Here is a 22,972-nt window from a genome sequence, read left to right as displayed (position 1 = left end):
TCCACCCCCACCCCCCCGGGAGTCTTTGAACAGAACTGATTTGCCTGTTTTTTTGGAGAAGCAAAAAGGTCTACTGTTGGCAAATCTCATTTTCTATGAGGTCTTTGAAAACTTTCCATTTCAACATCCATTCTCTGAGATCTAGGAAAGATCTCTTCAGACTATCTGCCAGCATAGTTGCTTGACCTGGCATGTAAGAGACTAAAGGAACAAGTCATAATCTTTGGGACCCCTGCCATAGCTCTACTGGTACTCTGCACAGTTGGTAGGAGTGAGTTCTTCCCTATTTATTTATGTACCACATCACTGCAGTGTTACATGTTTATTGTCTTTGAAACCAGTCTTTCTTGCAATGCCCTTAAAGCCAAAATAACTATCATTATCTCCTTTATATTAAGGTGTTGTGGTGCCAGAAGCCTGTCCCAAGTCCCTTAGACCTTGGATTGTTGCAGATTTGCTCCCCAAGCCAGGTCCAAGCTGTCTGTGATTAAGGTTTTAAAAGAGTCCCTTGGGTTGGCTTTCACACTCTACTCCCACCTTAGAATTTATTTTTCCAGGCATGACAGCAGAGAGATTACAGTTTCCAGGGAGCGCTGATGTCATGACCAGTAAGTTTTTAGGAACCATTGTAGTTTTCTCATGTGCAATTTTGCCAAAGGCGCCTTCAGTTTGCAAAAAGCCATGTATTCCAGGGATCTTAAAAAATTCCCTTGCAGGAAGGATCTGTCTGATGAGCAGGTCCTTAGGGTACAGTGAGAGGAAAAAAACTTTGTCCACTGGTAAAAAGGCTTTCTATTAGACTGAACTGGTTTCCTATCAGAACACCGAAAAGTAAAAATAGTGAATGACATAAAGGCCGAAAATGCTGGACCTCGATATGCTTTTTGTGAGATCACAGCACAGTGAAGATCGGAATATTTGCCCTTTCCTCATTGTAGTGCGAACACAGAGTTGGTATATATATTTAGCAGTGGGGCACAGCCCCCCACAATAGTGAGTTCAAGGTCCAGCATTTTCGACCTTTAGGTTGTTCGCTATTTCTAGTTTTCATTGTTCTGATATAGACCTGACTGAATCTATGTCTGCCCCCTCCCCCAAAAGGCTCTTGGATGCTGGGATTGAGTCATGACTTCTGGATATTGAGAGTGAGTTACACCTTCTGAAAGCAATCTCTGGTGAATTGTACGGCTTTCAGGATCTCTGTTGGTGATGTCACCTGGGTCAGGCAATTACTCAGGTATGATTAAATATGGACCCTTTCTGTTCTGCAAAAGGTAATGACTGGTGACAGACATTTAGTAAATACTGTGGGTGCAGTAGATAAGCCAAATGGTAAGGCACAAAACTGGTAGTGTAATACCACTGCCTGGAAACACAGGACTGTCCTGTATTTCTGTAAAATAGGAACATTAATGTAGGGGTCCTTTGAATCTAGAGCCACCATCCAAGCCCCTCCTCGGAAAATTAGGAGCAAGAGTTTTTGAAGGGTTGATATTTTGAATTTTGGTGGTACCAACATTTTTTTGAGTTTTGAGATATCCAGAATAGGTCTAAGTCCCTTCTTTCCTGTGGGATAGGAAAAGGCGTTAGTAGAACCCTATGCATGTCTCTTCTAGGGGGATTGGCTGGATTGAGCTTTGATGTACTAGGTGCTATAAGACAGGATGGATCAGTTCCCTTTGTTTTGGAGATGTGGGAATGATTAGAGAGGGGGGGATTCTATACAAATGCAGGGAATACCCCTTTTCTATAACCTATATTATCCATTTGTCTTGTGTGAGGCAAGCCCTCCTCCTAGTAGGGAAGAGGGAGATGGAGGTTGTGATAGGCTTTAGGAATTGCTGCTCCCTGGGAAGGGCTGGGTCTCTAGATCTCCCCAGGTATGAGACGCTAACTAGTTTGCCACTTGGGTCCCTGGACCCCCCCCCCCCACTAACTGGTTTACCACTTTCTTTGATACCTGGGCCTTTTTCCTCTGGGTGTATTACTTTTTTGTTACTTAGATGGAAAGGGCCAAGACATAGTGGGCTAGTTCCTATTGTATCTTGGAGCAGAGGAATGATAGAACTTTTAAACAGGCTTCATATGTTTCCCCTTTTTATTCAGTCTCTTAAACACCTTCTCTGTCGGGGGTCTAAAGAGATACACATTATCCAGTGATGCATCTATGGGTTCTGTTTAAACATAATCTTACAGGGGCCAAGTCCTCAGCCAGGCATGTCTCCTCGTCACAGAGTCCATGAAAGCTGCTCTGCATGATGCATCCAAAGCATAATTGCCACATTTTAGTGGCAGTCTGTACACCTGCATGCCTATGTTGTACAATTGCTGGATGTCTCTCTTTTGGCTCTTATTCTGTAACCCCAGTATTTGTTTTAATTTGTTTCTGCACAGACTCAAAGTATTTCTGCACATGGAACTGGCAAGTAGAGCTCACACAGCCATGGTGGCTTTGGTATAACTCATGGTGACTTTGGTATAAGTCTTCCTGCCTAATCAGTAACCCTGCTTTCCCTGTCATTTGGCAAGGACTTCCTTGAATGTCTGTCCAGACAATCCTTGAAGAATTCTGAAGACACCACAGTCAGATCCACCACTGAGTTTTTATAATGATGCCTGTGAGTCTTATGCATAGAAGTAATCAGGCTTTATGGGAGCAGAGCAAGGAGAATCAGGCTGGCTGACATGTCATTAAATACAATATCCAAGACTTTGTGGACTGGAGTAATGCTAGTGGTTTAGGGGCAGAGAGGTTCAGTAGTTTTATTCAGTTTGCTTGGGCCTGGGAGAATTCCCTTAACTTCCACTTGAAAGATGCCTTTGTTCTATGAAGAGCATCTCCAAAAGATAAGTCTTCAGGTGGTAAAGCTGAGGAGAAGGTGTCTTTTGAGTCAGAGTTAACATAATGCTGGGGGGTGGGGAGTAAGATGCTCTGCATATGCAAGTTCCTCTTCATCGTATGACTCTGAGGAATCAGTATCTCCCTGGAGGTAAGTGTCCCTTTTTCTTTTCCCATGGGAGGGTCCTGCCACAGATTCCTTTTCCACAGCAGGCTGTCTAGACTTCATGAATTCCATAAAGTCTTTTCTTGTACCAGCCTAACTAGATCTTGTGCTTTAACCTGGGTTGAGGAGGCAGAGGACTCCTGCAGCATTGGCTGGAACAAACCTACCTACTTCTTACATATTGGAGTACTAGGTTTTTGGGCAGCAAGGTCTAAGGTCATGAGAAAGCAGCCATGACCTAAATCCAGTTCCCAGGTAGTGCCTCCCTAACTATCACCAAGGGAATCTTGCCCTCACCTTCCATGACCAGCACCCTGGCACTGAGAGATGTGGCATGCTTTAGCAGCTTTGGATGCAACCAGTGTCAGTCTGGTGTAGCATATGAGGGTTGGCTGAAGTCAGGGCAGCCTCTGGAGAGGACAGTCTACAGGATTCTGGCCTATGGACACCTCACCTGTGTTGGCAATCTTTAAATGTAGTGGGGAGTCAGACATACAAATGCATTAGCCCTTCCATACATCCTTCTTTGGACATTTGTTTTTAAACATCTTTGGATGACTGCCATAGTCCTAGCTTCACCTGACTGTAGAATAGCATTCAAAGGCCTAGCACCACCTGACTGTAGATGCTATTTGAGGGATGTGGCCCTATGCTTAGATGTTTTATTGTGGAATCCTAGCACAAAAGGGGCAGCTAGGAATGTTGTGCAGAGGCCCTAAACAGAAAAGACCATAAGAGTGGAAGTCTTTGTGGAGGATTTGTTTCTCACATGAAAGGCAATTACTGACTTTTTTAAACATGAATAATCAACATCAAATACCTGTAAGTATAAGGAAGGCCCACACTGGGGTACTTACCTGAATACCCTGGTTAATTCAAGCTGACCGAAAGACTGATGATGCTCACAAATGTGGTCTTGTGCCTCAGACAACATGGCAAAAAAAACCTGAAGATTGTGCCAGCAGATGTAGCTTTATACCACCAATGTCCTGCCATCGGATGGTAAAGGACGTCTGCCGGCTGGGAGATGGTAAAAAAACTCAGGTAATTTGGGCTGGCCACGGGTTTCTGCGTGGCAGGAGTCCCAAGACTTAGTACTGCAAGACTATGATGAACATCCATGTACCACATTGTGTAGGTCCATGTATAAAAAGGGGGACTACTGTGGGAGGGTGTAGGTCCCGAAAAATATTAAAAAACCCCACTAATGCTCTAATACTAACAACTGCAGTTTCAAGTTCTATTTCACTGCACGTGTGTGTGTGTGTGTGTGTGTGTGTGTGTGTGTGTGTGTGTGTGTGTGTGTGTGTGTGTGCGTGTGTATCTGTGTGTGTGTGTGCACATGTGTGCATCTTATACAGATTTGCTGCACAAGACTGCTGACTCAGTGAATATAATTTCACTTAGATAGGTCAGAGAATCAACATTTTGCAAAATGCAAGAATATTACTACATTTGCATGTATATTATTAAAACTGCTTTGAAAGAAGATTTTTGTTCCCTTTATCCTTACATACTCCCTGATTAAATCACCAAGCACAACTCCAAGGTACACTGTCTCAAGGATAATCTGTCTTCCCTCCTCAATGAGGACCTGTTATCCCAGACTGGTCTAAAGTGTCAGAGAGATGGGAAATATAATACTGTATATATGGAGGTTAAAGAGGGGCTTGTTTTCTGCAAAAGTACTCTTCCAAATGATTTGTTAAATATAAGCATATGGCAAATGCCAGATTGACAGTCTATTTATAGCAAAAACACATTTTCCAAAAGCAGCTTCAGAGAATTTTTGCTCTTATTAGACTGTATAACTTGCTATTAATATAGACTTCCTCTACCCACTCTGTCTGCTTTGTAAAGCATGCTGGAAGTACTACGTGTTGGAAAGTTACAGCACAAATCTAAAACCTATGTGTTCATCTTCATCCCTGTGCAACTTGTGTATAGCACACAACTTCACCAAGCATGTTGGGATTCACTGGTTTCAGGAACATGGTATATATTCATAGATTATTGTATTCCTCAGTCTTTGCACTACTTTTAACTCACTGCTCCACAAATCATTCATTAGTCATGGAAATAAAAGTTGTAGATATATTCATCAGTCATGTCCTGGTTCATAGCATCAGTGTTTTACTGCTTTTGTTTCATTCAGCGATATCAGAAAGATGCTACTTAAATCCATCTTCTACACTATTCTGCTTTGCTTTACTTATCAATGCTCTAATCATGATTCTTTGAATGTCACAGTATAACCAGTATTCATCTTATGTAGCGAGGTCTCCAATACACTGTGCCTGGGAAACATCCTATAGTTCAGACCATCGCCATGGGGGGAGAAGGATAAAGTCTTAATAGATGTTCAGGTGAGCAGGGTTGGAGTAGCAGCCTCGACACTATACCCACCAGATTGGGATGAAGGGGTTTGCGACAGAATGGATGACATTAGCACACCTGTCCTGGGAAGACAGCAATGGTTAATCCATGTCACAAGAGCACCATCTGGGAAAAGCACCCTGAAATGTATTTCATATACACAGGAACTTAAAGTGCCAGACCTTTAAAGGACCATTAGCACGCTATTTGAGAACTGTGAGTATAACAAATTCTCTCCCGTCCTATATGTGATGCAGTGGGTGTTGCCCACCCTTGCTGGCCATCTTGGGAGGTCTGCAGGCCTAGCATACAAAAATGCTCCTTTCTGAAAAGGTGATGTCACACTGTGACTACCCTATGTTCCCTGCCTTGGCCTAAGGAATGTGAGGGCGGCCCAGTCCTGATGCAAGCCAGACTTGTAGTCTTGATGGTGCAGGGGGTCATGGTGCGAAGGTAATAATCGTCATTCACTGGAACCTAAAAAGTCGTATAGTTCCCAGCTTTTGGCTACAGCATGTTACTTACTCCAGCTGACTGTTGGTTGGTTACATTAAGCTTCTTTGGTCTTGTCAGGCCAGATTCCAAAATTTAGCCTTATTTGCTTCAAAAGCTTAAAATCCCTTTGCCCCTTCCCCTTCCCTGTAAAATGATATAACAGAAGGGTTGAATAACTAATGGGCTTCTACAACAACTACTGGCTGTCAAATGACATTCTTTTTTTCTGACATGAAAGGTACAAGTTAGACACAGAACTGATATTTCACTTCTCATTTTTTCTGATTTGCACAAATAGGAGAGAACACTATAAAGCTCTTTAGTTTCCTTTTGATAGTTTGAATACTTAAGCTATCAGATCTGTTACTTTATACTGGCCACTATCTGAACAATGATGTATGATGAAGATATGTGCTGGACACCTAAGTAAAACGAGAATCAGTGCCAAAAACACAAAGAAGTGGCAAGTGCACTTACCCTACGGGGATAAAGCAGGATACTGCTCAAGTGACTCCCACAAACAGGCAGTACGCTTCAGATGCAAAACTTAAAAGTAGACATAAACAAAATCTCAATGCTCTTACTAATAGGTTAAAGCACATCAGTAAAATAAAAAGGGAAAATATTTTGCCTACTTCAGTCAATAACTTAATCCTGGCCTCTCAATGCCCTTCATTATTAGGTAGCATGGTTAGAAAGTTTACCGTCTGTGTCATTGTATGGTCTCAGTGCAACACTTCCAAGCTACTTGTGGTTTTAAGAAAAAGCTTCAAAAATGTTCTCACTTGAACTGTTTTCAGTCATCATGTCGTCGTTGTTACTCAGCGGTATCTGTTTCTAATTTGAAGTTCTGGTTTATTTTTCCAATTAAACAAGAATCCATGATATGATTTATCTATTCTGGCATTAAGTAGGAAATACTGAGATGATGTCATTGCTGGCATCAGTTGCTTGGGGTTCAGTCATGTGAGTACATTCAGAAATATAGCAAGGCAGGCCGATCTCAGTACAGAACCTTCACAATAAAAATTATCTAGCAGCTGAAGATATGATGAGTGCCCTACAATTTCTCTCTGCTTTGTTCTGTGACATTTTACTCCCCTCCATCCTTTTTCCATGGATAACAGATCACAGCAGCTGTCACAAAACCCTCTTTTTTGCAGTCTGGTTCCTCATGGATTCTGCAGTGGTGCCAGAGTGCCCTGTTAGCTTCTACCCAAATCGATCCAGTATAATCTACCAAAACCAAAAATGTTGACTTAGAGTTCACTGAATCAACCTGTTTGAACTGGCAGTTTACTGAATTTGGCATCACAGCACTTTCAAAAAATTTTTTTTTTGTTTACGGTGCGAGCCTTTTGGGCTCCATTTAAATATGAAGTGCACATCCTATAATAAATCTTTTACACACAGAAAAATGCAGATAGCAATTGTCTTATCATGCAGAATTCTGTGCACTACCAGTCCAAACAGTTTGCTTTGGTGAACTGTGATTCAACCATTTTGGATGTGGTAGCTCACTGTACAACCCTACAAATGAACAGATTACTCCAGATGTGCTTGGTAGATCACTGTACACCTCTACAAATGAACAGATTACTCCAGATGTGCTTGGCAGATCGCTGTACACCTCTACTACAAATGAACAGATTGCTCCATATGTTCTTGGTAGATCACTGTACAACCCTGAAAATGAACAGATTACTCCAGATGTGCTTGATGGGTCACACTGTACAACCCTACAAATGCAAAGATTACTTCACATGTGCTTAGTGGATCACTGTGCACCTTTTCAAATACACGCATAACTCCAGATGTAGTTGGTGGATCAGTGTGCACCACTATTGCAAACAAACAGATTATTCTAGATGTGGTTGTCTCCCAACAAATGCAAACTTAATTCATTTCCTAAGTACATAACATAGTGGAGTAAAGAAAAAAAAATAGCCCCCCCCCCCCAACAAAAAAAACATTGAAATTATTAAAACTGGTTGATTCAATCCAGTTTTCAATTTTGGATACAAATCCAACATGGAACTCATAGTTAGGATTAAGTCTCACTTTGAAATCCTGAGATTATTATGGAGAAATCCTACAGACAAAGATTTAGGTCTGCCACGGTAATATTGTGAGAAGTTCTATGCTCAGAATATGAGTAGGATTTACTTCCTCATTCTTTTAGTTTCCATGCAAGCATTATAACTTACCTAACCCCTCCATGCTGAATTTAACTCCCAAAACAAACCCTTAAGGAAATGTAATTTCTGTTATTTGGTAATTCAATAATCAGCTCTTAAGTCCACACAAGACTAATTACTCAGGTCTGTGATAAGGACTGGGAAAAGTTCCAGCATTCCAGCAGGTAATTTGGGAATGCTAACTTTACCCACTAAAATTATGAGTAAGAGATCACAGACTGCAATCAGCACTTTAAATGTTAACTCACCACCATGGACAAGCAGTTTAGAGCTGGAACACAGCAGAATAACTGCACTACATCTGAACCACTGACAACAGTTTATCCTATTCTTGATGTGACAGAGGCCCTTTCTGAATAGTCTTGCTCTTGAGCAATATAACATAGCATGGCACTGCTTGCAAACATTTAAACAGGGACATAGCATGGGCGAGTGCATAACTTCATACAATCTCAGTAAAACTGCAGTACAGAAATGATGCAGTTAACACAATTCTGCCAGAATGCCTAAAACAGCCAAAAAAGATGCAATGAAAGCTTCACCTCTCTGAAGGGCTAGCTAATTGCCCGTAGACCATGTCTACTTGTTCATTACCTGTGCAAGGAACACAGCCTAATCTGTGGTCTTACCCAGTCATGTCTGACTTTATATCAGTCCTAAAAGTAACTGCTCTTACCCTGTGTCTGTTCTCTTCAGAACCATTACAGAAGATCTCTGTGCAGCTAGCTAGTCACTCATTTTTATCATTCAGTGAAATGAAATGCTATACCATTGGAATGGTATTCTATAATCAGTACAGAGAGCTATAATGTGTCATGGCTACCAAATATTTGGTATCTCATTGGCACTTTCTTATTCATGGAGGAAATAATATAACAGCTTACTTAATTTGATTCATAATAATTAACACAGTGCACTATGGTCTGTGTGATTTTTTCATTTCAGTAGTCACTTAGCCACATATATCATGTGAGTGTCTTCTGGATCACTATAAAACAATTTCTTCTGGAATGAAAATCAATCTGCACTGCCTTTGCACTACTGTAATATCATAGCTGCAGTCTGACATACTGTGTTACACCCCATTAGGGACATTCTATAGTACAACACAATTAAACTCCATTTTACTATAGACATATCAGAATTAAGAAATGCTTTAATACTTGTTTCCATCATTTGGTCACTTTTTTTCTTCATCTAAACTACAGTGTCAATATTATCCAATCAGCCAGAATGGCAGCCTTGACAAAGTTACATCCTTAAGAATGGTGTATGAGATTTACTGTGGGAAGATTTGGATAACTTACTTGCATCTGGTTCATTGCTGATGGTTGCCGTCACAGGTTCTAGAAGGAGGAAGACAACATGACCATGTCATAAAGAAACATTTTTGAATACCTAAGCACTAGCAGTAAAACATATACTAATAAATAACATTTTAATGCTAATTTACAGTGCCTGTAATGCATTCATTTTTTTTCTTTCATGCCGCATATAAGCCGCTGTTTTTCTTATGAACAAGTTTCCATACCTTATATTCAGACAGCACATTTAAGAGCCTTCTAAAATCCCATAATGCACCAACATACAATTATCATCCTTCAGGATTATGGTGCTGTCAGTTGTAGATGTCAATGTGTGTGAAACAACATGGTGAACAAAGAGTCGGTGTTGGGGGGATAGCACAGGAGAGAGAGAGAGAGAGAGACAGAATATGTGTTCCTACTTTGTTACCTTGTTCCTTGAAAGAGTTAGATATGATTATCTGATTGTTTCATATAAGGACTGGTCCACAGACCCTTTATAGCCACTTCCTGGGCCAAGTGCTTCCTCACTTTTGACCACTCATGTCTTTACTGGCAATCATCCAAGTGGCATGAACTTCTGTGGTAACATTTATAGCATCATCATCCAGGACTCAGCATCACTCGTGATCCTTTTTTTTTTTTTTTGGTGTTATTAACACCTGTATTTATCACAGAGTATTGTCACATGGCCATCAAGGTGACAATGTCACTTGAAATCAAAAAGGTGACAGTGTTGCCTATGGTAATTCAGAAGGCACCATCACTATGGTCATTCAGGTGTTACCAACATCTTTATCATCCAGGTGACAAAATATTCAGTTGCAGTGAACTTCTTCTACAGCTACCATCTGAAGAAGCAGGTGGTGTTCCTTGTATTACTTGCTTCTGTGAAGGTCTTTTATTTCCCCCATAACTGGGACAGCTCTACTGTGGCACTCATATGAGTACACCTGTGTTTGAAAACACTAGTAACCCACATTACTTTATGACAAACTTCAGAAAACAAGTCAGGATGGGTGGAAGACAGTGGAGAAACAACAGACCAGCCTTTATCTAAAGCAAATAACTAAACTAAAATGAATGGAAAAAGAAACACTGGGGCTCTGCAAAGAGATGCCAGCAAAAGTTATAGAAAAACACATAATATTCAGAAGGTACAGAAACTAGAAAACACTCACATTAGACCGGAAAGAAAGGTGAATAGAAAGAGAGAGGTTTAGTAAAGTGTAGAGTGGATAAGCACAAATGGGTGCTTGTAATTCTGTAGACTGTAATTATGATCCTTGGAATGTTGCAGTAACTGTTATAAAAATGGGGGGAGTATATACTAAGTCTGAGCCTGTAGTACCTTAAATATTCCCCTACTCCAGTGTACATTGACTCTGGAGTTAGTATGTATAGGTTGCAGGGGTGTGTAGAGATATAGCCCTATGCCGGGGGGGGGGGGGGGCATTCACCACCCTGCAAAAATATTTTAGTTTTGAAGAACATGTATTGGAATTCACTGTTTCCTGGCTGGATTAACAGTTTACTTTTCATCATATCAGGGTCCACGGTTTCAGTTCTCACGGCTGTAACAGGGAACCAGCTCAGATAGTGCAACTGCAGAGCTATTAGAAGAACAGAAAGGCACGGGATTGAGAAGGTGTCACATCCAGTCACCAGAAACAACTTGTACAGAAGGCTTGAAACCTGTTCTTTCATAGAAGAAATAGTTGCAGAAAACGTATGAAGATGCAGACAGAAAAAGACCTGCTGTGTATGGGTTCATCTGGCTGCTCAGTAGTAGCCCTTCCACCCAATAACATCTCCCTTTCTTTGTCATAACACTACCATAGACCTTGGCTTCAGCTATTTCCTTTCTCTGATCTGCATGGACTGAACCCCAATAGGCATCATTTGCTGAATTCTCTGCCTGAATCATGAGATTTACAGATCTAGGCTTCAAGTGCTGTCATTCTCTGCCTCAGTCAAGAGAACCTCAGAGGGGTCAGCTGATGACTTCCTCTACCTGGCCGGAGAGTGTCAGATCTCTAAGGCTCAACATCTGATACCTTTTGCTTTCCTGAATGTGCCATTTACTTCAGTCAAGTGTGCCACAGATGTTAATAGTCTCCATCTGTTGAACTTGCTTTTCTTTTGTTCAACTCAACACTACAGTAGTCTACAAGATAACTACCTGCAAATGATTTTTGCAATGTGTTTTGTTCCTGCCACACAGTTTGTACTTAGCTTGCAGATTAGACCTGGTGCAACACCACTTAAAAAAAAAAAAAAATGGCGGCGCCCAGGTAGGCTGTGGCTGTGTCAGCTCATCACAGAGGAATGCTAAATCTGTCTTCTTTTTCTCACAAAAAATGGAGAAAAATGTTTCCAGTCTTTTAAAAGTGGATACAATAACTTACAGCAGAAGAAGGTTACTGGAAATCAAACGTTTTTCAGTGCAGACATGCTGGCTGGATTCCCTGCTGTCTGGTGAGTTTTTGGGGCTTACCTCACTCACAGAATTACTGGAGCTTTGCATTTTATCCAAACAGGCTAGGTACCTGAATTAAGCAGCAGAAGGATCTGGATCAATCCAGATGAGGGCTAAAAGGAAGAGATGTGACAAAATCAGAAAAAGAGGCTGCAGAGCTGCAACTGCTGCCAAGTTGAAAAAAAACCCTCACAGGCCTGCATTACCTTCAGTTCTGTTAGCCAACGTGTGCTCAATCGACATCAAGATGGACTTTCTTAGACTTGAGATCTCCACTACAAACAAGGCGAGAAATACATCAATGACAGTGCTGTGAACTTAGAGGGTTTCTCTTTGTTTAGAGCTGAGAGAAACCAAACTCTACATGGAAAAGCTAAGGGAGGTGGGCTGTGCATCTGTGTAAATGAAAATTGGTGCATGAACTGTGAAATTATATGAGTACAATGCTCTGAAAATGTAGAATTCTTGACAGTGAAATGCAGACCTTTCTATGTACCGATGAGAGTTTAATGGAGTCTGTGTAACAGCTGTGTACATACTACCTAGTGCTAATACCTCTGAGGCACTTAGCATACTGTACAATTCCATATGTGAGCTGCAAAGTAAAAATCCTGACTGTGCATATGTGATAGCTGGAGACTTAAATAAATCAGATCTAAGAGAGGTGCTACCCCACTACCATCAGTTTGAGGACTTTCCCACAAGGGGAGCAAACACCCTTGACAAGGTTTACACCAACATAAAGGGAGCATACAAAGCAGTGCAGCAGCCAAACTTGGGTAGCTCTGATCATATGTCAATAAGATTAATACCCACTTACAAACCTCTGCTGATCAGAGAAAAACCTACAGAGAAACTGATCAGGGTCTGGAATGAAGGAACAATGGAAAGTCTCAGGGACTGTTTTGATAATACCTGCTGGAATGTGTTCAGAGAAGCAGCTACTTTCAATCAGCATGGGAACATAGACGAATATGCAGACACTACATTGGCATATACTTCATAATGTGTGGAGGATGTATCTACAACCAAGAAAATTACAGTCAGAGCCAATCAAAAACCTTGGCTAACCAGTAGAGTGTATGTGCCTCTGAAGGCAAGGAATGAGAGATTCAGGGAGAAGGACAAAGTGAGTCTAAGTGAAGCGAAGGCTAACCTAAAAAGGGGCATCAAAGAACCCATGAGGGAGTATGAAAGAAAGGACAAAGTTGCTTCAAGGACGTGTGGGATACCAGGATCCTCTGCTAAGGCATTCAGCAGCTAACTGACTACAGGACCACGTCAGTTCAATGTATTGACAGCATGAAATTTCTGGACAGGCTGAACTCATTCTATGACAGATCTGAGGAGAAGAATAACCTGGAGGCTACAAAGCTACCCACTGGTCAGAATGAGACAGTGCTCAAACTTAACCCTGGAGAAGTGAGAAGGCAGTTTAAGAAAGTGAACCCCAGGAAGGCTGCAGGCCCTGATAATATTCTAGGCAAAGGATTAAGAGAATGTGCAGACCAACTGTACCTAATCCTTACAGATATTTTCAATACCTCCCTGGCTCTTGAAAGAGCAACAGCATGCTTCAAGGTAACTAATATAATCTCGCTGCCCAAAATCCAACTTGCTTAAATGACTACAGACCGGTGGCAACAACCTCAAATGTCATGAAATGCTTCAAAAGGATATTAAAAAAAAACATTTATCAGAAGCTCTGCCACTGACCATTGGACCCTCTACAGTTTGCCTATCGACCAAACAGATCCACTGCGGATGCCATTTTGATGGCCCTGCACCTCTCTCTGGAACATCTTGAAGAGAGGAACAACTATGTCAGGATGTTGTTCATTGACTTTAGTTCATAGTTGTTTACTAGGATAATGGCCAAAAGGGCCTTTTTAAGCCTAGCCATGCCTCCCAAATCTCTGACAAGTTCTGATACCCTTGATAAGTGTAAGCATGGGCCTGGGAGATGAACCATTTACAGGTTAACTGTGTCCACTAGAGACATAGGTGCCAAACCAGGGATGAATTTTCTGCAAATTAATTTACCTTGGCATCAACAAGAGCCTCTGCAGCTGGATCCTTGACTTCTTGATTGGAAGACCACAGAAAACATGTACTGGTAGCAATGCACCAGGTATCATTACACTCAACACTGGTGTGTCTCAAGGCTGTGTACTTAGTCCTTTGCTATTCACCACCCTTACCCAAGACTGCTCTGAGAAATTTCCCAATAACCAAATCATAAAATTTGCAGATGATACCATTGTAGTGAATCTCATAAGGGATGACGACGAGGGGGAATACAGGAATGAAGTCAGCTCTCTGATCAAATGGTGTGAAAATAACAGCTTGGATCTGAATGACAACAAAACTAAAGAAATTATTATTGACTTCAGAAAAAGGCCAACCATTTACTCATCACTTGAGCTCAATGATGAGGTGGTAGAGAGAGTTCAGTCTACAAAGTTCCTGGGGGTACACATCTCAGAAGACCTCTCGTGGTCCATGAACACAGGCCAGATAATTAAAAAAGCTCACCAATGCCTACACTTCCTGAGAAGGCTCAAAAGAGCAAAGCTTCCTCTGAATGCTCTATCCACTTTCTATAAAGGAGCTATTGAAAGTATTATCACCTGCCACTTTACTGTGTGGTACGGAAACAGTACTACGGCAGAGAGGAAGAAGCTTCAAAGAGTGGTGAGGACTATGAAGAAGATAATGGGCACAAATCTTCCAACCATGCAAGAACTTTTTACAACAGAAGCATAAAGAGGGCATACAAAACACTTAGAGACACATCACAGCCAGCGTTTGGCTGGTTTGCTAGACTTTCATCTGGCAAGCGGTACCACAGCATCCGCTGTTGGACCTCTAGGCTCTGGAACAGCTTCTGTCCACCAGTAATAAGGCTCATAAACTCAGACATCAACTTGGGCGTCTCCTCCCTCCAAATGTGGTCTCACTAGTAATATTGTACTGAAAGTGATACGTTATTTAATTCACTGTAGTTGATATATCCTTACAGAAGTCCAATATCTTTTCTTAAAAGTGCAATTGCAATAATTCCTTATGTACAATATTAACAAACTGCATTTTCTTCTCTTTTTCTGTATAGAGTATTATCTGTTCATATGTTTAGGTTTATATTTATGGGTAGTTTTACCTGACTACAAATGGGTTATAAAGATTATGTGTATTAGTCATTAGAAAAGTTGTGTATACGTCATGTCTTCACCATCAGTCAACTTAGAAATAAAGGTGAGCTAGTATCAGCAATCTTTTTAGACTTATCAAAATCCTTCAGTACAGTGTCTCATAACAAACTGTTGACTGCCTTGTCCAAACTGAATCTAAGCTACTCCACTCTAGCCTAGTTTCAGAACTAATTCATAGATCGGCAACAAGCAGTATGGTGGAAAAGAGCTCTTTCTCCCTTACTACCAGTGACTATTGGCATGCCTCAAGGGTCTATTCTCAGCCCCCTCCTTTTTAACCTGTTTACAAATAAACTCCATAATGCTACAACTCTAGCCACCCTAATACAGTATGCAGACAATTCCACTGTCACATGTTCTGCCCCAACTCTACCTGAACTACAGAACTTAACCCAAACATCCTTCAGTGCTATTGAATCCTAGTTGGCAGATGCCCAATTAATCTTGAACCCAAATAAAACTAAACTTATGCTCTTTCACTCCACTAAATTCAAAACCCAATCCACTTACTTCAACATCACATCCAGTAATAAGACTTTGATCGAACCAGTACTATCCACCCAACTTCTTGGTGTTGTTATTATCAAAATCTGAAGTTTGACTTACACATTGTCCAGACTGTAAAAAAGCACACAAGAAAATGGGTCTATATCACATCGACGGACTTATATAAGTTCAAACGATGTAATATTGGACCCAAAAGTCCAAAACCACACAATAACGAACACACAGAACAGCAATTTTTTTCCTAGGTAAAAAAATCGCTGTTACCTAACAAAAAAAAAAAAAAAAAACATAAACCTTAAATTAAAACTAAAGTGGGGGGCTTAGCAACCCACACCACCCAATGTGGGTGTGTGTGCCCCCCCACACCCCAGCTACTTAAATATACAAACTCTGAGATCTTACCACAGTGGAGGAAATAGCAAAGCCCCAAAAATGGCCCACCGATTTTTTTTCCCTGGGAAAAAATCGATATGCAGTGGCTTCGCAATTTTTGTGTTTCAAACTTTTGGGTTCAATATTACATCGTTCAAACTTATACAGGTTCGACAATGTGATACAGACCCCAAGAAAATAGGTACCTTATACAGATGCAAAAAAGTACAGTTATGTACACTTACCATAAATGCAGATGTTTGAGTGTCTTAACTGTTGCAGTCATTACATTTGGGTTATCCCTGCCAGGGTAGCCCTCAGCTGGCCTGAGTACCAGAGACTTACTATTTCTGCATTGGTTGCTGTCGCTTGAGGACTGACGTCAGGTTGTCAGTGGTATAAAGGAAGACAGCCAATGCCATTACATCAGTTTTTCTTGCCCTAACCTGTCAGGAGCCCCCAAAGTAGGAGGGCAGGTTCTGGTGGAAGAACCCCACCAGTGGAAAATAAATACCAATATTTCCCTTGTAAAAAAGGAGAACAACAAGGAAGAAAGATAACAAAAGAAAAAGGAGGATGGAGGAAAGAAACCAGGATTGCAACAGTGAAGACGTGAACATCTACATTTACAGTAAGTGTACACAACTGTACTATGTTCTTCGTGTTTCACTGTTGCAGTCATCACATTTGGATAGATTCCCAAAGCTGAGGAAATGGGTGGAGGCAGTCAAGGAAGCTAGGGACTGGCTAAGATGCCCTGTAAGACTGCCGAGGCAAAGCCTGCCCTGGATTTGGAGAAGAGAGGTAGGTGGTAATGCTTGGTAAAAGTGTGAACAGATGTCCAGGTGGCAGCCTCCAGGATGTCCCTGGTGGGAACCTCTGAGGAAAGCTGCAGAGGTGGAGGTTGCTCTGGTGGAGTGTGTCCGGACACCCTTGGGGGGAGGCTTGCCATGGTGTTTGTAGCAGAAATGGATGCAGTATGCTATCCATTTGGAAATGGTTTGCTTGGAGATGGCTTTGCCGTCTGTCCCTGAAGCAAAGTTAACCAGCAATTGATCAGACTTTCTAAAAGGTTTAATCCTGTCCAGATAGTATCTGAGCTGTCTGTGCACATCTAGAGAATGCAGAATCCTTTCCCCCTTGGTTTTGGGGGTTAGGAAAGAAGGTGGAAAAATGAATGGATTGGTTGAGAGCCACACTGGACACCACCTTGGGCATGAAAGATTGATTAGTTCTGAGGGATACCCTGTCTGCATGGAAGATGATGAAGGGTTCCACAGCCATGAGTGCTTGCAGCTCAGAGACTCTTCTGGCTGAAGTGATGGCCAGGAGGAAGGCTGTCTTCCAGGAGAGAAATTTTAGCTCTGCCGAAGAAGCTGATTCGAAAGGAGGCAGGGTGAGCTTTTCCAGGACAAAGTTAAGGTCCCAAGCTGGTGTTGGTGCCCTTCAGGGAGGCCTCAAGTTGCTAGCCCTTCTGAGGAACTGTTTAATCAGAGGGTGTGAGTTAAGAGGCTGCTCAGTGGGAAAATGAGCAAAAATAGCAGAGACATGAATTTTTATAGAGGAGAAAGAGAGACCACTGTGTAGTAGGTCAGCTAGGTAATTCAGGATAAGAGGGATGGAGGGCTGTGCCATATTTCCCCCCTTGGCCTAGATCCAGGTGCAGGACCTTTTCCATTTATCTGCATAAGACTCTCTGGTGCTAGGGCATCTGGCCTCTCAGATAACATCCAGAACCTGTTTACTGAGGATGGCAGATTGGTCAGAGGTTAGGGAATAAGCCATGCTGCCAAATTGAGTGTCTGCAATTGGGGGTGCATGAATTCCCCTTCCCTCTGAGTTAGGAGGTTTGGAATCTGAGGAAGATTCCATGGAGATAGTGGGGACAGGCTGCACAGCAAGGGGTACCAGTGCTGTCTGGGCCAGTCTGGAACTATGAGAATGGTCCTTGGCTTTTCCTCTCTTATTTTAAGCAGTACCCTGGGGATGAGAGGTAGGGGAGGAAAGGCATAGACCAAGAGGTTTACCCAGGGGAAGGACAGGGCATCCACTTTCTGAGCCATGCAGTGATGCTCCCTAGTGCAGAATTTGTTGAGCTGATGGCTGGTGTGGGAGGCAAAGAGGTCAACCTCTGGGGTTCCCCATTTCTGAGTTATTAGGAAGAAGGTACTTCTGTTGAGCTGCCACTCATGTGGGTCGAAATGCTTTCTGCATGACTGGTATGCCAGGGAGATGAGACAGCCTGGAAGGTATTGTGCTAATAGGTGTAGTTGCATAGAAGAGGCTGTGAGCCAAAGGGTCATGGCCAGCCTGCACAGCGGGTAGGAGTTAGTCCCTCCATGCTTGATGATGTACCACATCACAGTGGTGTTGTCTGTTTTGATCAGGAGAAGCCCTGGGGAAAGAATGGGTTTGAAAGCTATCAAGGCCTGCTGCACAGCCATCATCTCTTTTTGAATGATGTGCAGGGGGATTTTCTGTGGGTTCCATTGGCCCTGTATGCACCTGCCATCTAGGTGTGGACCCCAAGCATAGTCTGATGCATCTGTGGTGAGGGTTTGGGCGGCAGGGTGTGGGGAGAAGGGCAGACCCTTGTTGTGGGGAGCAGGCTGTTGCCCACCAAAGAAATTACTTTCTCAGGCAAGGAATGATAGGTAGATGAGATTCCAGGTCTTGACAGTGTTGACACCAAAGGCTCTTTGGGTACCACTGAAGTTTCCTCATATGCAGTCTGGCATATGGAATGAGGAGTATGCAAGAGGCCATGAACCCCAGGGCTTGCAGGAATTTTCTTGCAGAAAGCTGGGGCCTGGTGGCCAGTTGAGAGAAGTAAGCTGACAGGAAAATGTGTTTCTCTGGTGTAAGGCATGTCATCTGGGATGCTGTGTCCAGAATTTCTGCCAGGAAGATAATCCTTTGGTTGGGTACCTGTTTGGATTTCTTTTCATTGATTGCATACCCCAGGGAGGTTAGTAGGTTCTTTACAAAGGCCAGGTCTTTGAGCAGCTTTTCCTGGCTGTCTGCCTGAATAAGGCAGTCATCTAAGAAGGAGTAAATTGGAATATTTCTTTGTCTGCAAAAGGCAATGGCCGGAGCCAGGCATTTTGTGAAAACTCTTGGACCAGTAGATAAGCCAAAGGGAAGTGCAGAGAACTGAAAGTGCTGACATCCTGCCCTGAAGCAGACATATTTTCTGCAGGACTCTCTGATAGGAATGTGGAGGTGGGCTTCTTTTAGGTCCAGGGTGGCTAGCCAAGCATCCTTGGAGAGCATGGGTAGCAACTGCTGGAGGGTGAGCATTTTCTATTTTGGAATCACCAGGAATGTGTTTACAAATGGCTAGATCAAGGATGGGGTGCCAGGTGCCCTCCTTTCTGGGCACCAAAAAAAGTCTGGAGTAGAAGCCTTGGCCTAGCTGATCTGCAGGAAAGTGCTCTACTGCCCCCAAGGAGAGCATGGAATGGATTTGCTTTTGAGCCTCTGCCCACTGACTTGGTGGAAGATCTGGGAACCCTTTTGGGGTTGGAAGGGTGTGGAAGGAGAATTTGTACCCCTGAGACACAATGTTCAGAACTCATTGGTCGTTGGTAATGGTGGCCCAGGTGCTTGAGTGAAAAGAGAGTTTTCCTCCTAGGGGTATGTGAAGGTGGGCAAAGGCGAGGACTGGGGGAGGTGAGTCATTGTGAGTTCTTAACATAAGGGGGTGGCTTAGAACTCCCTGGTTTTGAAGTGGAGGCAGTCCACTGCTTAGATCTCTGCAATCCCTGGGGCTGCTGTCTGGAGGGGGGGGGAGGTCTGTTTCCATGGGGCCTAGGCTGAGCCTGTTTTCTCGGAGCAGGAAAGGACCAGTACTTGGAGGGAAAATTTGACATGGTCTGGCATGGGTTGTTCCTTAAGCCATGCATGTCTACTAATGACTGTACCAGTGACTGCTGCCCTGCAAGAAGCTTCTAGGGCATCAAAACCACAGTGCAAAGTGTGTTTAGTTACTTGACTTGCAGAATGCATTGTTGTTTGTCTTTCGGCTTTTTCCCAGTAAGGGGTCGTCACAGCGGAACTCCGGTCTGCTAATGATTGGCAGTAGATTTTTTTACAAAAGCCGAGGTGCCAGCTTGACGCCCAACTTTCAATGAAGGCACGTCCATTTATGCATGCATGTCTTTCGAATGCTACCCAACCACGGGGAGGACATGCAGACTCCACACAGAAGGCACTCCCAAGCCAAGCCGAGAATCGAATGGGAGAACCTCTTGCTGTGAGGTAACAACGCTACCACCATACCACCATGGCAGTCACTTGCAGAATGCATTAAGTCTTGTAAATCTTTAGATTCTGCCCATGCAGGAAAGGATGACCTTTTTTGTTTAAGGAGTTCCATGGTATGTTGCTGATATTTAAGCATATGGAACTGACAATTTAGTGCCCTAATAGCAAGAGTAGCTGAGGTGTACACTTTTTTACCTAATCTGTCCAGTGCTTGGGAATCCCTGTCTGAGGGGGTGGGATTCTTAGCTGAGGTTGCTTTAATCCCTTTTGGCCCTTGAGAAATGACCTCAGGGTCAGCTGTTGGATTTTTAAAAAGATATTTGTGTGAGTCAGGGACTCTATAGTACCTGTTTTCTGGGAGCAAGAGGGAGGGCATCTGGAGTCAAGCTGGATTCAAAGAAACCATCATCCACCACATCCAGGACTGGGGGGGGGGGGTGGCTAAGGGTCTGTGTTGTGGAAGACCCAGGAACTCTCTGAGTCTCTTTTTTAGCCTGAGGGTAGTCTTGACTCTCCCATTGGAAATGCTCCGTTAAGGTATGCAGGGTTTCCCCAAAGGAAAATTCCTCTGGGGGAGAGGCTGAGGGAATGGATTCCTCTGCATCAGAATCTTCAGATGTAGAGAGGGCCTGCATGTCTTCATAGTCAGATGCATCGGATTCACGTGACTCTTGTTCAGACAAAACTACTGGAGACAGACCTCTTTTTCTTTTTGAGGGAGTGGCTTGGCTTCCCCTAATCAGCATGATAAGGTCTTCTGCCATTTTAAGCATTTGAGACTGAGGCAAGGGAGCAAGTGTCTGAGAATGGGTAGTCGGTTTCTTGGGTGCGGTTTGACCCCTGGGCCTGAGGAACTTGGTTGTTTTTGAAAGAACAGTAGTTGCGAAAGAAGGCGTTGATTTATGTCGAGATTCGGTGTTGTGAAGGACTTCCTCAGAAGCCGGTTACTGCACAGTGGCTCCTGACCCATCCAAGGTAGAGATAACCGCAGGATCCTTAGACAAAGAAGAGTTTTGCAGCATACCTGACTCCGAAAGGGTCTCGGTAGCGGCCTGTGAATTAACTGAAGCGGGCATCAGGGGCTGCGAAAGTGCCTCACTGAGTTCCGAAGGACTGACGACCAGCTTAACGGAAGCATCGTCGGAAGATTTGGTCCTGTGCATTCTGTCTCTGTCTTTATCTTTACAGTTTTTTAGAAGATCTGCTGTCGGATGGCTTACCAAAGCCATATCTGAATTTGTGGACTTTAAATGGAAATATCTGGCTACAATAAGGGCCCGATGATGAATAGTTCTGGGGTTAAACAAAGCACAGAAATGACAACAAGGGACTTCGTGGTCTGGGCCTAGACAAGTGACGCAGTAAGAGTGGAAGACATGGTGTGGTATTTGCTTTCCACAGGCGAGGCAATTAACTTTTTCTGACACTGGTTAGTGCAAGAAAAAAGGATCCCCAATGGGGTACTTAGCTTTCAAAGACTTCAACTTCAATTTGGAAATGAACACTCAGGTAGCGGCCAACTGGCACTCATGTGCACTGCTTCTGCTTTGGGCTCCATGGCAAGAAAGACTGATGTAATGGCATCGGCTGCCTTCCTTTATACCATTGACAATCTGACACCAATCCTCAAGTGACAGCAACCGATGCAGAAATACTGAGCCTCTGGTATTCAGGCTGGCTGAGGGCTGCCCTGGCAGGGATAACCCAAATGTGATGACTGCAACAGTGAAATACGAAGAACATCTACCTAACCACAAACTCCAGAATAACCACAGCCAAAACTCTTCTGCTAACTTTACTATATGCCTCACTCATCTTTACCAACCTCTCCAAATCAGATCTAAGCAAGCTAGATGCCTGCTATAATAAGACAGATAAATTTGCCACTAGTTGTCCTCCTAGAACCCATCACTGCAAGGCCCTAAGACAACTATATTGGTTAGAACTACCCCACCAACTCATCCTCACACAACTTTCTACCGCCCACCAAATGTACTATAAACCTGATAAAACACCAGCTCTACAAGGCCTCCTAAATGCCCATACAAGTACTCATCTACTAAGATCCAATAATAAAACTCTAATTAAAGTAACCAGGAGTAAAAATAGCTCAGGTGAGTCTCTATACTCCTACTACATTGCTAAACTGTGGAATGCCTTACCACTTGAAATCAGAACTATAACTAGCTTATAACACTTCAAGCATCACATTAAAGCCCACCTCACCAGTTCCTGGACTTGTACATGCACTGGGCATGGGTAGCCCAAACCATGGAACTAACTGATTTTAAAATTTTAATTGCAGATGTAATGAGCATTGAATTTAAGTCATATGACTACCTTATGTTGTTTTTTTTCTTTCTCACTGTTAATATCTATCAGAGTTTAAGTCTTCAGTTTGCTATGCTACCTGTATATAAGACTAACTATCGCAATTGCACTCTCATTGTATACAATGTCACTACCTGCTACTACTGTAAGAACTGTCTTCTAGAAGCATTATTATATAAGATTATTGGTCTTGTCTCCCACTTGACCAATTTATTCTGTTTTAGTCTTTTTACTGTTATGAATGTCTGTTACTATTTTTTTTTCTTTACTGTATTATACAATTTTCTTCTATGTCTACTAACAATGGAGCTTTTCTCCCTGGGCCTCCGCTGAAAAGGGGTTTTATGCCCAGTCAGACTCTCTTAGTAAACAAATGTAAAATAAAATAAATAAATAAAAATGTTATACTTAAATTGCCTCTGTACTC

At 42.7% G+C, this 22,972-nt stretch overlaps 1 protein-coding gene across 1 annotated transcript in view; it reads right to left on the bottom strand.

Moving 5' to 3' along the window:
• LOC122805318 (neuropilin-2-like) overlaps positions 1–22,972 on the bottom strand; it is a 214,517-nt gene that overhangs the window by 5,558 nt on the left and 185,987 nt on the right. The window contains exon 8 of the mRNA XM_044075406.1: positions 9,382–9,420. Coding sequence (XP_043931341.1) covers positions 9,382–9,420 — 39 coding nt within the window. The remainder of the gene's footprint in view (positions 1–9,381; positions 9,421–22,972) is intronic.

This window comes from Protopterus annectens, chromosome 6.part1 (genome assembly GCF_019279795.1).
Source record: "Protopterus annectens isolate FY-2018-M chromosome 6.part1, PAN1.0, whole genome shotgun sequence".
Classification (NCBI taxonomy): domain Eukaryota; kingdom Metazoa; phylum Chordata; order Ceratodontiformes; family Protopteridae; genus Protopterus; species Protopterus annectens.
The sequence above is the reverse complement of the archived record's forward strand: the minus strand, read 5'-3'. Positions and strand labels throughout refer to the sequence as shown.